Below are 12,657 nucleotides of genomic sequence, written 5' to 3'. Positions count from 1 at the left end.
AGTGCCGCACGGAGCAGCTGACCCTGGCTCCATGCAGTGCTGCCACTTTGAAGTACCCCTCAGTTCTCCCCCGCTCCTTGCTACCTCTGTCTGAAAGAGGGCGGGGGGGAGAGGGGAGTGCGGAGGAGGGAGCAACTAGTCGATAAGCATTTGCTTATTAGAAAGTCAATTAGTCAACTGGTCCTTCACATCCCTACTCTACGGGAGATAGAGAACATTCAAAACATTTTATTCCAAAGCACTTATCGCCAAGGTACTGAACTAGGTCTTGAGGTTTTCCAGTGAGTCTATAAGGAAAACTGTAAGCCAGAATTCGACCAAATGGAGGCCACTGTTCCTATGCACAGTTTACTGAAAACATCGCAGCTGTGCCTTTTACAAGCATACGCTATTCAGGGTGTACACAGATGGTGGGAATTTACTTAGGAGGAAGTTACAATTTCTCACATCAACTAATACTTCTCACCACTTCACACCTTGCTGGATTAGTAATGAGGTTACTAGCAAACCGTGTCAGTTGCAAGCTGAGAAAGAGGCAACGGTCTTGATACACTCTGGCTTGCTCAGTTAAATGGCATGTGCATTTTGAATACAAACGTGCTGGTCATTTAAAATGGAAGCTTAATACAGCCAGGACAGTACTACTCCGAATCAGCAGCCTCCAACCATCTATATTACCGTAGCTTTTAATACTACTTCATCCATAAACATGTCACTCTGCCTCCCTCAGAGCAGAAATGCCTTCCTTTTCCCCTGCCATATAAAGCTACCTACCTCTATGATACATTAGAACAACCAGAGCAGATTAATGGTGTGTTTTATGAACACCATTAGTGTAACAAATCTAGACTCACAAGGTCTTCTCTCCCCTAAATCAGTTTCAAAGCTTACACGAGGCAATGATTTCCCATGTCTTCACAAAGGCTGTATCTTTTCCAAGATGTAGAAGTTTGTAAAATACCACAAACACTGTGATGCAACTATTTCCCCATCGCTTAGTGAAAAAGTGAACGAAGGAACAGTTGAATCACTGGGTATGCAAACGTAGGAGAATTATACACACGGCACTTACTGGCTTTCACTTGGGAAAGATGGAGTTGAGAAAGGGGCAGATGAACAGAAGGAATTCCACCAATCAGGAGCCAGCATCGAGTTCTGAAAGCATAACAAACCGAGAAAAATTCCACCATCAGAAAACGTCAACTCTGCTAAACCCAACTGGGAGCTCAGAATTCCGCCTCCTCCTGGGACCGCTCTTCTCTCCCCACATGCAACAAACAGCGGGAGCGTTAAATCCTTCATAGGTGGTTAGTCTAATGCCACACATCACTTCTGACTTGTTATTCATTCCAGGGAGAGCTTGGGGGTCATTATCCTCATAGGTTATTCCCTCCTCATACACAGTTAATCTCAAACTGTAGAAATTGGACTCTGCCTCAGAGAACCTGGAGTTAGTCTGGGCAGGTTTATGCCTAGACAGCCACATTTACTGGTCCCCGGCATCTTTCAGTACCAAGAGCAAGTTCTGTTTCAGTGTGAAGCCAAAGCACCAACAGGATATTGTGTCATCTTTCAACTCCTGACATTAATCTCCTTTGCCGATTGTTCACTGACCAAAATGGCACAGACTTTTGTGAGAAAATGTGGCAGTTGAGTTTTTAATTATTATTTCTGTGTCCAAATAAGGGCAAAACCCAGATCCAGAGCTGTAACTACTGAGCTACAGAATTTACATCTGTTGCAATCAATTGCTTCTCTCTCTCATACAGCCTGGAGTGGCCGGCAGGGGGCAGGATTTTAGCTGCAGCATATTGACTGGACTGCAACTGGGAGAAAGGAGTAACAAATACAGGATTGTTCTCAGAGGTTTTCAAAGGTCAAGATTTTCAAACTGAGTAGTAATTTGAAGCGCCTCATTCTGGGTGCCTGACTTGAGTCACCTGAAACGCTCCTGATTTTCTGAGGGCAGGCGGGTATCTGAAAATATTAAGAGTCCTCATCAGTTTCAAGATGGCCTCAAAACTGCTTACACCCAACTTCCACAGGTAGGCAGCAAGTGTTGAACGCCTCCCAGTAGCCAGAATTAGAGGGGTACAAACTTCAGGAAAGCAAGAGTTAAGTTGTTTCAATCAGAGACTGAAAAGTACTGGAGCCCAAGGGGCACTCTATTTTCATTCTAAAGATTTCTGGAGAATGGACTTTTTTAAAGCACGTTTGGATAGCATGTCACAGTGGTGGGGACCCAATCCTGCTTGAGACTAGGTGCTAATCAAATCTGACTCAATCCTGGACCAATGTCAGAAAAGGCAGCTGCAAGGGCCACTTTCATGCTCCAGTACTCGACAGAAAAGCAGGGGTAGAAACAAGAGTGGAATGCTGGCAACCCAGCTTTGAGTTTTCGTCTTGTGTCTTGCAAGCTGCGATACGATGGGCTTTACAATTACAACATTTCAATCACAACTTTGCTTTTCTCCCCAACTTCAAAGGCAACACGGCTTGTGGGACCATCTAGTGCTAGAAATCAATACGGCATGCCATGGGACAGCAACTTGGAAAGCCCATTTTCCAAACAGCAACTATAAATGTTTCCATGGTTCCCCCGGACTTCAACCTTGCTGTAACTCCCTCTGAGGAAAGTTCCCAAATCCATCTCCCACCTACATTTCCACGTCAGACAGAGTGAGCCCTCACCTCTATGGCAGGAACGCTGAGCTGGGTCTGGAGGTTAGGCATGCTGTACAACGTATTGCCCGACTGCTGGTGTTCATGCTGTGGAAAGTTCATCCCTCCGTCCATGGCAGGAGTCGCTGAGGGCATCAGGCTGTCTCCTGCGGCATGAAGTTGTCAGGGCTGGTGGAATATCCTGAGTGGTGGAAGGTTCTTTATCTGTGCTTTTCACCCTGCAGCATGGCCTAACGGAGAAAAGAAATTCTAGTGTCAGCTCGTTGAGTGCAAGGAAATGCATCTAGCTCCATTAATTGAGAGACTGGCTTGTGCTCAGGGTGTGTACAGTCCTGGACCTCACCATGAAGACCAAGGCCTTGTCTTCACTAGGTGTATTCTTAACGTGCGTTAGCTAACTTGGGAACTATCACAAGGTAAAACTCCAGTGAAGATCAATGCTTTCACAAGCATTAACAGACGGAGTTACTATACGAGAGCCTCAGATTTGTCTAGGCCTTGTCTCCACTAAAATTGTTGTTGGCTAACACAAGTTAAGAACACATTTTTTTTCCTAATGAAGATGCACACCCCAGGGCTGGCAACTTGCAATCAGTAGAGCAGCAAAGGATTTGGAAAGTGCTGTTAAACCCCAAAGTCTATTTCACACACACAAGGTTTAAAAAGATTCTGATCAGCTGAGAGTCAAACCCAATTGTGAAAGGTCTCGGATTTCACAATACCTGCTCATCTTTGTATGACACAAGAGGCGAGGCCTCACTCACCACTGACAGACAATGTGGCAAACTCACATTCTTGGAAAGCAACCGAAATGCAAGGCAGAGCCTTGGGTTAAGTCAATTTGGTACTGACCCTAATGATGGGTAATTAGGATGCATATTAAAACCTGTGCATCACAGGCTCAGTTCTCTCTCACTTGCAGGATAAACGAGGTTAACTGATTACATATTGACGTCATGAACTATAAATCCTGTGTCCGTGATTGTTGGTATCTAGCAAGGCTATGAATTTAAGTACCCAGGCTACAACTAAAGGCGTGCCATATAAACACAATTTATAAAGGGTATGGCTATACCACGCAGTTTTTCCGTGATATCAGAGGTATCCCAGAAGAACTGTTCCATGTCTAGGGAACACGTTTGCTCTTCTGCTTTTTTTTGCGGAAGAGCAAACACTCTTTCGGAAGCCCCTGTATCCTGTATTCTTCTTTCCACAAAGAATAAGGGGCTTTCAAAAGAGGATTTTTTCCCAACATTTGGCCCAGTCTAGACAGGCCAAATGTCGGAAAAGCCTCTTCCGACAAAAGAATCGAAAAAAGCTACGCAAAATGCATAGCACATTTTGCATAGCTTTTTTCAGAAAAAATAGCAGCAGGGTAGTCGTACCCACAGTGTCTGTGGGTGTGTCTAGACTACAGAGTTTTGTCGACAAAAGTTCACTTTTGTCGACAAAACAATACCTGCGTCTACACTACCGCTGAGTTCTGTCGACATAACATCGACAGAACTCAGCAGTTTTGTCGACGCTGGTAAACCTCATTTTATGAGGCATAATGCCTTCTGTCGACAGAGTTTCTGTCGACAGAAGGTGTTATTGCATGTAAACTGTCCTTTGCGTCTACACTACCATGTCAACAAAGCAGCCCATGTCAACAAAGCAGCTTGCTTTGTCGACAGAACTGAATGTAGTGTAGACGTTCTTTGTCGACAGTTTTGTCGACAGTATCTGTCGACAAAACTTCTGTCGACAAAAGCCTGTAGTCTAGACGTACCCTGTAAGGCCTTAAATATGGAGCCCTCTTTTTCTCCAAAGTCTAACCTAACAAAAACCGGCCAATTTGGGTCTCAGGAGGGTGTAGTAGGTCAGGCTACCCCACTCTGGCTGGAATGAGCTCGCACAGAGACCCAGCCAATGAGGAAAAGACTGTTAGAAGGGGCCAATCAAAAGGCAGCTTACTGGGGCAGCCTTGATTATAAAGAGCTCCTCATTAGAGCAGAGCACAGTTGGGTCCTGACCAGGGAGGATGCAGGACATGGGTGCAGAACGACGATGGAGGAGACACCAGCCAGAAGAGGGAGCCCTGAGCTAATTCCTGGCGTAACCAGCAGGAGGCACCATGGTGGTGAGTCTCAACCCCCTTACACTAGGATTTTATATCACTATCGCTACTTCTCTTTGAAAAATCCACACTCCTGGGAGACACGGCTGTACAGACCTAGCTCCCAGTGCAGACACTGCTAGGACGACGGAAGAATTCCACCAGCTGTCAGGGAGGCGGATTATCGTCACTGACAGGAGAATCCCTCCCGTCCCACAGGCAGGGCCTACACTGAAGCAATGCAGCAGTGCGGCTGTAGCGCAGTAAGTGTAGACTCCCCCCCGTGCTAGACAATTTCCTAGCTAGCACAGGCTTCTGTATCAATGGAGGGACTTGTGAACATGGGGCATTTCTCTTGCATTCCTGGATGCGTGGTTGGCCACCAGTGTAGACTGGCCACCGGCATGCTGCTAATCATGTTCTCTAGCCCTACACTAAGTTCCCTTGAGAGTCCCCAGCCAGAGCAAAGAACGAACAAGGAGAGAGCCAGCAGAAGTGGTTAAAAAGACTATATAAATGTTTTGGTGGGTAACTTCATTTCCCATCCCTAAGTGTGGCTTCTCCTCTGTTGCTCTTAGCATACTCATTACTGGAACCCACTCTGAGCCTCTTTTCACTACACTGATGGTAACTCATTTCCAGCAACCTTTACTGAAGCACTGATTGGCTTGGACCAAGTCAAATGACCATTCACTACCTATTCCGCTGGGACCTGGCATACGCTCCCTTAAGTCAGAGGCTGATTTCCATGGCAACTGAACTATCCACCTCTTCTAGTAATTACCACAAATGCAATTGACTGGCCAGCCTGAGTCATGCCAACAATTGTGTAAATCTGTTGCCCACATTTCCAGTATCTCAACCTAGTTCAGTTTCTCTTGCTTTCTTTTTCAGATACCACTTACTAAAAGCTACCTGTGGTATTTCATTGTCACATATTAGCTCCTTTCGGAAGAAGTCGAGATTTCCTTTCTGAGCATCCTACTGATGAGTAACAGCTACACAGCCTAGCTACCAGAACCCCAAAATCACCACAAAAAAGGCAAAGTACATACCTGAGATTTCCCCTTCTCCTAAACTAGTCCTAAACAATGTTTGAGGCTTAAAATACCAACCCTGGGACTCAGTGTTGTCTTAAACAAATTTAGTCACTAAAGTTCCATCACCCTATGCGTCACCCATTAAGGACAACCAATGCGTCCATAGAATAACCCCTGGCTCGGGGACAGGAATTAACCCTGAACAGAATCCAAATGGTTTTCGGCACTTGGGAAGTAACTGGAAGGACATTGTCAACTATCTGTTGCTACACCAGCCACATGCTCTGAGAGGCTTAGAAGGGCACACTTGGGTATAATCTGGCTTCATTCAGGTACAGTTACTGTTATGGTTAAAGCAAACACTGAGAAAAACCTAGGTGCAGGAGAGATTTCCATAATTTCTTTTTGATTTCAACATGACACTTCGCCTCTTCCTTCCCCCCTCCCCACCTCCAAACCCCAGAACCCATTATCCTGCAGTGCTTGCTGCCTGGACATTGCAGTGGCGGATTGGTGCATGAGAACTTGCAAAGTGAAACTAACTAGTGCATTTTCACTGTCCACACTAGATAAAGCAAAAAGGACAGCACAGAAAGTAAAAGGAGTTTAAGTGTACCGTTTTGATCCTTCAATGGTGTCATTTGTCACAAGACATTTTAAAAACCATTTTTGACTCAACAGCATCCCTTCAAAAAGAAGTGGTCTTTCGGGTGGCACGTTTATTCCTGCATTGGAAGGGACAGTGACATGAACAGGACTCGGCATTCAGTTCTGCGTGTACTAGCATCCGTGTCAGGCCAGTACTTGGAACAGGGCTAGTCAGCCGGGAGAGCAAAGTGCATTTTGGATTCCAGAGACTGGAGGGATCTTACCTGGATAATGGTAGTCAGCAATCCATGGCTGTAGGGCATGAAGGGCTCCTTTAGGCATCATGATTTTAGGAATGTTAAACTGCGGGTAATTGACTAATCGAATAGTCGATGCATTTTGCATCAACTATTCGACTAGTCGATAGGGCATCTCCACCTTTGAAGTGTAGAAACAGCCCTAAGGCTGTTGCTACACTTTAAAGGCAAAAGCGCCACCTGGAGCCTGGAGTTAGCTGGGGACTCCTCACTGACCCCAGGCTCCATGCAGTGCTGCTGCTTTGAAATGCCGCCATGAGAGCCCGGTGTCAGGCTGCTCCAGGCGTTTCAAAGCGGCAGCACCGCAGGCAGCCCAGGATCAGCTGACCCAGTGGGCCCCCTGCCGGCACAGCTGCTCCAGCCCCCACCAGTTGACCAGAACCAATAAACATTAACCGATAAGCATCATCTGAAATGGGTAGCCATTTAATCTTTCACATTGCAGTGGTTCTCAGCCAGGGATCTGGGGCTCCCTGGAGGGCCGCCATGTAGGGCCGGCATTACACTTGCTGGAGGCCAGGGCAGAAAGCCAAAGCCTCACAGCATGGGGCTGACGGCTGGGGCCCTGGGCCCAGCCACCCAGCGCTGAAGCCAAAGACTGAGCCATTAGCTTTGCAGGGGCCTCTGTGGCATGAGGCCCAGGGCAACTGTCCTGCTTGCTACCCCCAATGCAGGCCCTGGCTTCTTATAGCATGGTGGGGATAAGGAGGGCTCAGAAAGGAAAAGGCTGAGAACCCATCATATCTGACTGCGAGGGTCGTTCTCTTCTCAGCCCTAGTTGCTAAAGAAGCCAAGACTGATGAGAACTGGAGCTTGATAGACACATTTCAGACTATTCACTGAAATCCAGCATAGACCAACAGTGACGAGAAGCTGCGGGGAGTGCACACTTTACCCCCATCCCCTCCACCACTGGCACCCGCACCACCGGGGGCAGGACCTGGCTACGGAAAGTGACCTCTTTGACGATGGCTTCCCCCAAGAAGCATGGCAGAGGAAGAAATACACCCCATGTTTGTAGTTTGCTTACTTGTGAATCCGACAACTCTTGGGAAACCAACCGATTATACAGCGTCAGGGGAGAGAAAAACACTCTGGAGGCTGTGAGAATCTGGGGCTGTAAATCCACAAACATTAGCGCTAAGGCAGGTGCAGTAACGGAAATGACTTTTAGCTCATGTTTTTAAACCCAACTAGATTTCAAGTGAAAAGTGTCCCTTTAAATAGAACACCCAGGCAAATGCGTGGCAGTTAGAATTTGGAGTAGGCCATTTATCAAACAGGAGGTGTTTCATCCCTCAGTATAAAGCTGCCAAAGCGCCAATTTCTATATTAAAATTCCATCACTGAGCATATAGTATTTGTCCAGAAAACAAAACAATATTTTAACATATGCCTCGTGCCAAGTCTTCACAGAACTTTACAGCACTTGATGAAAAGGCTCCAATTCAATAAGCTACAATGGAAAACTCATTAAATTGTTTTAAAATTAATACTTCGATGATATGTTCTTTGGGTCAGAGATCATGTTTTCGTTCTAAGCGTGTACACGTCCTAGCATGATGGGATCTCGATACCTGAGCAGGACCTCTAGGCACTACTGCAATACAGGCACAAAATAAATGTCTCTATAAACACCGGTTTTCACTGCAGTAGTATTATCAAGCTCTGCAAGGGATGCTTCCAGACATGGCCAGTTTACCATATCACACTTCTAATGACATTTCCTACTGCTGATTGAGCTAAGCTTGAAATGCTCCAGTGGCCAGCTGCGATTCAGAGTGTAGACACTCATTAGTGACAGGCGGGGTTTCCTGTTGGTGTAAACTACCCTGCGCCCAAGAGGAAGTAGCTAGAACAATGGAAGACTTCTGTCAACCTTGCACTACCTACAATACCTTAACTTAGGCCAGATTAACTACATGCTCAGGGGTGTAGATTTCTTTTTAAAACAGAGCTGAACATAGGTTTGTTCAGCTTAACTTTTGAGTGTAGAACTGATCATTGGACAGGATCTCGAAATTCCTCCTCAAACAACCACTCCGAGTTTGAGAATTGGGTCTGTCAGACAGTTAATAAAAGCCAGCGCGCACACACACTTTTCAGTTGAACTTATCCCTGATCAGAGCACTGTACAAAGCTGGACAGCTTGATAAGAACCTCTGAAGACTTTCCTGCTGCTATTTCTTAGATGTGCATGCGCTCTCCTGTTCAAAGCCATTTCAGGGGGGTTGCCAATATAACACGCTAGTTCAGAATAGAGCTACAAACACTTTGTTCATATGATTTTGTTTTAAAAAGGAAAAATGAAAAAGTTACAGTTCTAAACACAAGCTCTGAGGGCATATTTTTAAATGTTCTCACATGACCAGGGCGCTCAAACTGAAATAAATCATTTGCCAGACGCTAAGCACTTGGTGGTTTAAAAGGTTTCCCTTTTTCTTTTAAATACAGAGGCAGTCACAGTGGGACTCGTATGGTTTATGCAACCTCACAAATCTATGTCGGGTAGAAGCTGCAGGCTTAGCAGGGTGTGGCCATACAGCAGAACACAAATTATGCTGAGTTAAACTGACCAGTTAAGCTCAAAGCAACTCTAGGCTTAAACAAATTAAAGCAGAGCTTTTTCTGGGAAGGTTTAAACTGATTACAGAAATCTGATCTGATTTCCACAAGACAACTAATCTGTGTTTCGTCCGTTCTCATAATCAGACAAATTATAACGGTCAGAATTTATACCCAGTTATAAATTATGTACCCCAGTAAAAGAAATATCAAAGTAATCAAGAAATCTTTAGAAAAATGACAATTTTCCTGGACGAGTACAGCAAAACCTTGCCCCAAAATAGAGACATTACGTTGCCAGTATTTAGACAAGTTATCTGACCATAATCACGTTCAGTTAATTCAGATTAACGACTAATGACTAGTAAAAGAAACACCTCTTTCCTAGTCTCTAGTTGCCTGCTTTTTCCAGAGTTTTACATCAGGCTTATTATTTCATGTGCAGAAGTGGTTTTTTTATTCTATAAAAGCTGTACTCTGAGTTTATCGTCAGTAAGTCCAGAAGTGCATATACCCCAAAATGGTCAGTTAGCATGCTGAGTACTAGCTAAAGTCACAACGTGGATTTCAGTCCCCTTCATCTACTAGCCAGCCTTCAGCAGTTCCAGAACAGCTAAGGACTTCTTCCTCCCACCATACGTCACATGCATTCACTTACTTCAATGGAATTTGCAAAAGAGGAACAGAGAATATGCTGCTGTGAATTAGGGATGCACTATCCCATTTCATTAGTTAACCAGTTACACATTGTTTAACCAGTTGACCAATTAAATGGGGACAGGTGGGCAGGGGTTGCTCCAGTCCATCCAGTCCACAGTGGACAGGGGAGCTGCTCTAGCTGGGCTGGAGCGGCCCCCAAGGGACTGGAGCAGCCCCCTGCCTGTGGTAGGCGTGGGGCCTGCTCCAGCCCCCCCCAGTTAACCCTAACTGATCAGCATCACCCAGGAAGGGCAATGCATACTGGTTAACCATTCACATCCCTAGCATGAATCTATATCTGGATTGTTTTAGATGGTAACCCAGGATGTATTGTGAAGAGATGCCCTAAGCGCTGGCTACTGATGATTACAGGTCTTTGTTTTGTTCAATCTTTTCCTTTTTTGGTTTCAACGTTGCCCTCTTGTTCCTTGTTACTCTACCCACTGTTCTTGACCTGCTCTGATATTACTGCACTAATTACAAGTCCTGTCTAAGAGGAATATAACAGCAAAGGGTTTAAATGCAATGTCAAGCTGGTTGTTTGTCTAGGGTCTTTCCTGACCTCCTTGATGCAATGCAAAAATGACAACATAGTTGATGTAACTTTTTTGCTTGCCTTTAGGTTTCTGACGTGTCTCTTCCAACTGGGAGATATTGGCAGGACACAGATAGCTTCATCCCAGAAGGGTGAAATCTGACTTGCAGTAGCCCAGCCCCTCCATGAAACGTGGGGGAGATGAGACCTACAGCTCAAGTTTGGTTCTGCTGTGACGTCCCCATTCAGATGTTCCAAACAGCACCATGTCCTGTAGCCTGGGGCTGCAGCAGGTGACAGTCCTCCAACCAGACAGACACAAACAAGAAAAGTGGGGGGGGGGGGAGAGGAGAAATGATTTACATAAAACCTCGGAGGTCCTCTGTCCCCCAGGATAGAGCAGCAAGCGGCATACGCAGGTTTTTCTATACTGATCTCCTTTCCTAGGCCAAGAGGAAAGCTCAGCAGTTACTGGACAAGGGGGTGAGGTGTGCTGACCTATGGGTTCAAGTCACAGACTGCTTTAGAGACATCAATATGCTCTGGTGCCTTTACAATAGTGCGTCTGTTCTCTTCTCCAGAGGGGTTTTTTACATTTGTAACAGCTTTGGATAGGAAATCAGAAGCCGTGATTCCCGTAACAGCTGAAGCAAATGTACAGTTTCATTTATACCTCCAACAAACAGTAACTTATGAAGGGTAAAATCAATATCAGAAATTCTCCCTGTCTGTTCTACAGTATCTCACGTCTTGGCTCTTGGCAACGTTACATTGCACTTGAGCGGTTCTCTACAGCACAGAGTGCATTTCTCTAAAAATGTACTTTAGCTCCCGAGGAAAACTCTTACACAACAGCCTGTGCCTAATTAGCAAAAGGAGGGAAAACAGCAGAGGAACCGTAAGACTTTTGAGCTTCAGAGATCCTGAAATCCTCTCAGACTCTAAACGATATTGGGCACTAAGACAGTGAGCATTTTCAGGAGGATCTCAGAGTGAGGAATAGTTCTGTTTTACAGAGGGAGAAACTCATGCACAGAAAGATAACTTGTGCAAAGACAAACAAAGCCAGTGGCATGATTAGGCATAGACCCCAAGTGTCTTCCTTCTACACACTAGAAAACAGTTTCTTGTAAAGTCTTCCACACTGAAAGTAAATTAATCCCTTTGAAATCATCCACTTACCCAAACCAGATCAGTGGTAGCATGCACGGCTAGGGAGAGGCTACCTTGACTCACAAGATCACATTGGCTACCACTTAATGATCTAGCCATGTACGCTTCTCCTTGGTTCCAATCAACTGAAGCACATATGTGCAATTCTAAATCACCCCGAAGGAATAAAATCTCTTTGTCGTTGAACAAGTAACAGAATACTGGAGAAACCAGAGCACTATGGTCCATTGGTGGTCACTGTGTTCGGTAAAAAGATCATCACAAGAGGAGAAAAAAGCCAGAAAGTGTAGACATGTAAAGGGTCCCCTACTTCATCCTGACCTCACACGCTCTACATTTACTGCCACAAAACCAACCAACCTCCTGCAGAACGCAGTTTTCTGAACAGAGACCGAGGTTACATAGAACAGCGGGTTCTATAAAAAACCATCTGCCCCTCTGCCACAACTTCAGTTTTTAATGCCTCTCACTGCACACTCACACTTCGATATGGACCACTTGCTGGTGGGCTGGCATATCTGAAAAGTTCTGGAGCTATTGCATGTACCCTGGTAACCAAACTCAATACTGGTCATGAAAACTAAGGAGAGGTGACCATTGGGGGGGCGGGGTATATTGTTCAGCACCCTCTCCCCCGAAAGTAAGGGAAAATTACCAAGTGGGAGTAAGTTTTGTACATAGCCACAAATGTCTCACTTCCATGCGCTGGGGCTGGGGCTGCTCCAGGCTTTACATTACCAAGGGCAGACATAATAGAAACCTTTAACCTTCAATTCAAATGGTTCAGCAAGTTCACACGCAATCCTTTCCTCCTCCTCCCTTCCTCTCCCTCCTCCACCCCACTTCCCAACCGACCAGCAAATAACCCCCTTTTTGGCAAGTTACAGCTCCCCACTTTAAGATCTTGTAACAAGGAGCCACCTCACTAGAAGCACCTGTCCCTGTCCTAGAAACATCAGA

At 45.5% G+C, this 12,657-nt stretch overlaps 1 protein-coding gene across 3 annotated transcripts in view; it reads right to left on the bottom strand.

Annotated features, from left to right (window-relative positions):
• The window catches only part of SBNO2 (strawberry notch homolog 2), a 119,685-nt gene that overhangs the window by 73,253 nt on the left and 33,775 nt on the right, over positions 1-12,657 (bottom strand). For all 3 annotated transcript variants that reach the window (XM_075902659.2, XM_075902658.2, XM_075902660.2), the window contains exons 2-3: positions 2,692-2,912; positions 1,073-1,155 (exon numbers count right to left, since the gene is read on the bottom strand). In XM_075902659.2, coding sequence (XP_075758774.1) covers positions 1,073-1,155; positions 2,692-2,817 — 209 coding nt within the window. In that variant the 5' untranslated portion in view covers positions 2,818-2,912. The remainder of the gene's footprint in view (positions 1-1,072; positions 1,156-2,691; positions 2,913-12,657) is intronic.

This window comes from Pelodiscus sinensis, chromosome 32 (assembly GCF_052426305.1).
Source record: "Pelodiscus sinensis isolate ZL-2025 chromosome 32, ASM5242630v1, whole genome shotgun sequence".
NCBI lineage: Eukaryota > Metazoa > Chordata > Testudines > Trionychidae > Pelodiscus > Pelodiscus sinensis.
This window is presented reverse-complemented; position numbering and strand designations above follow the sequence as displayed.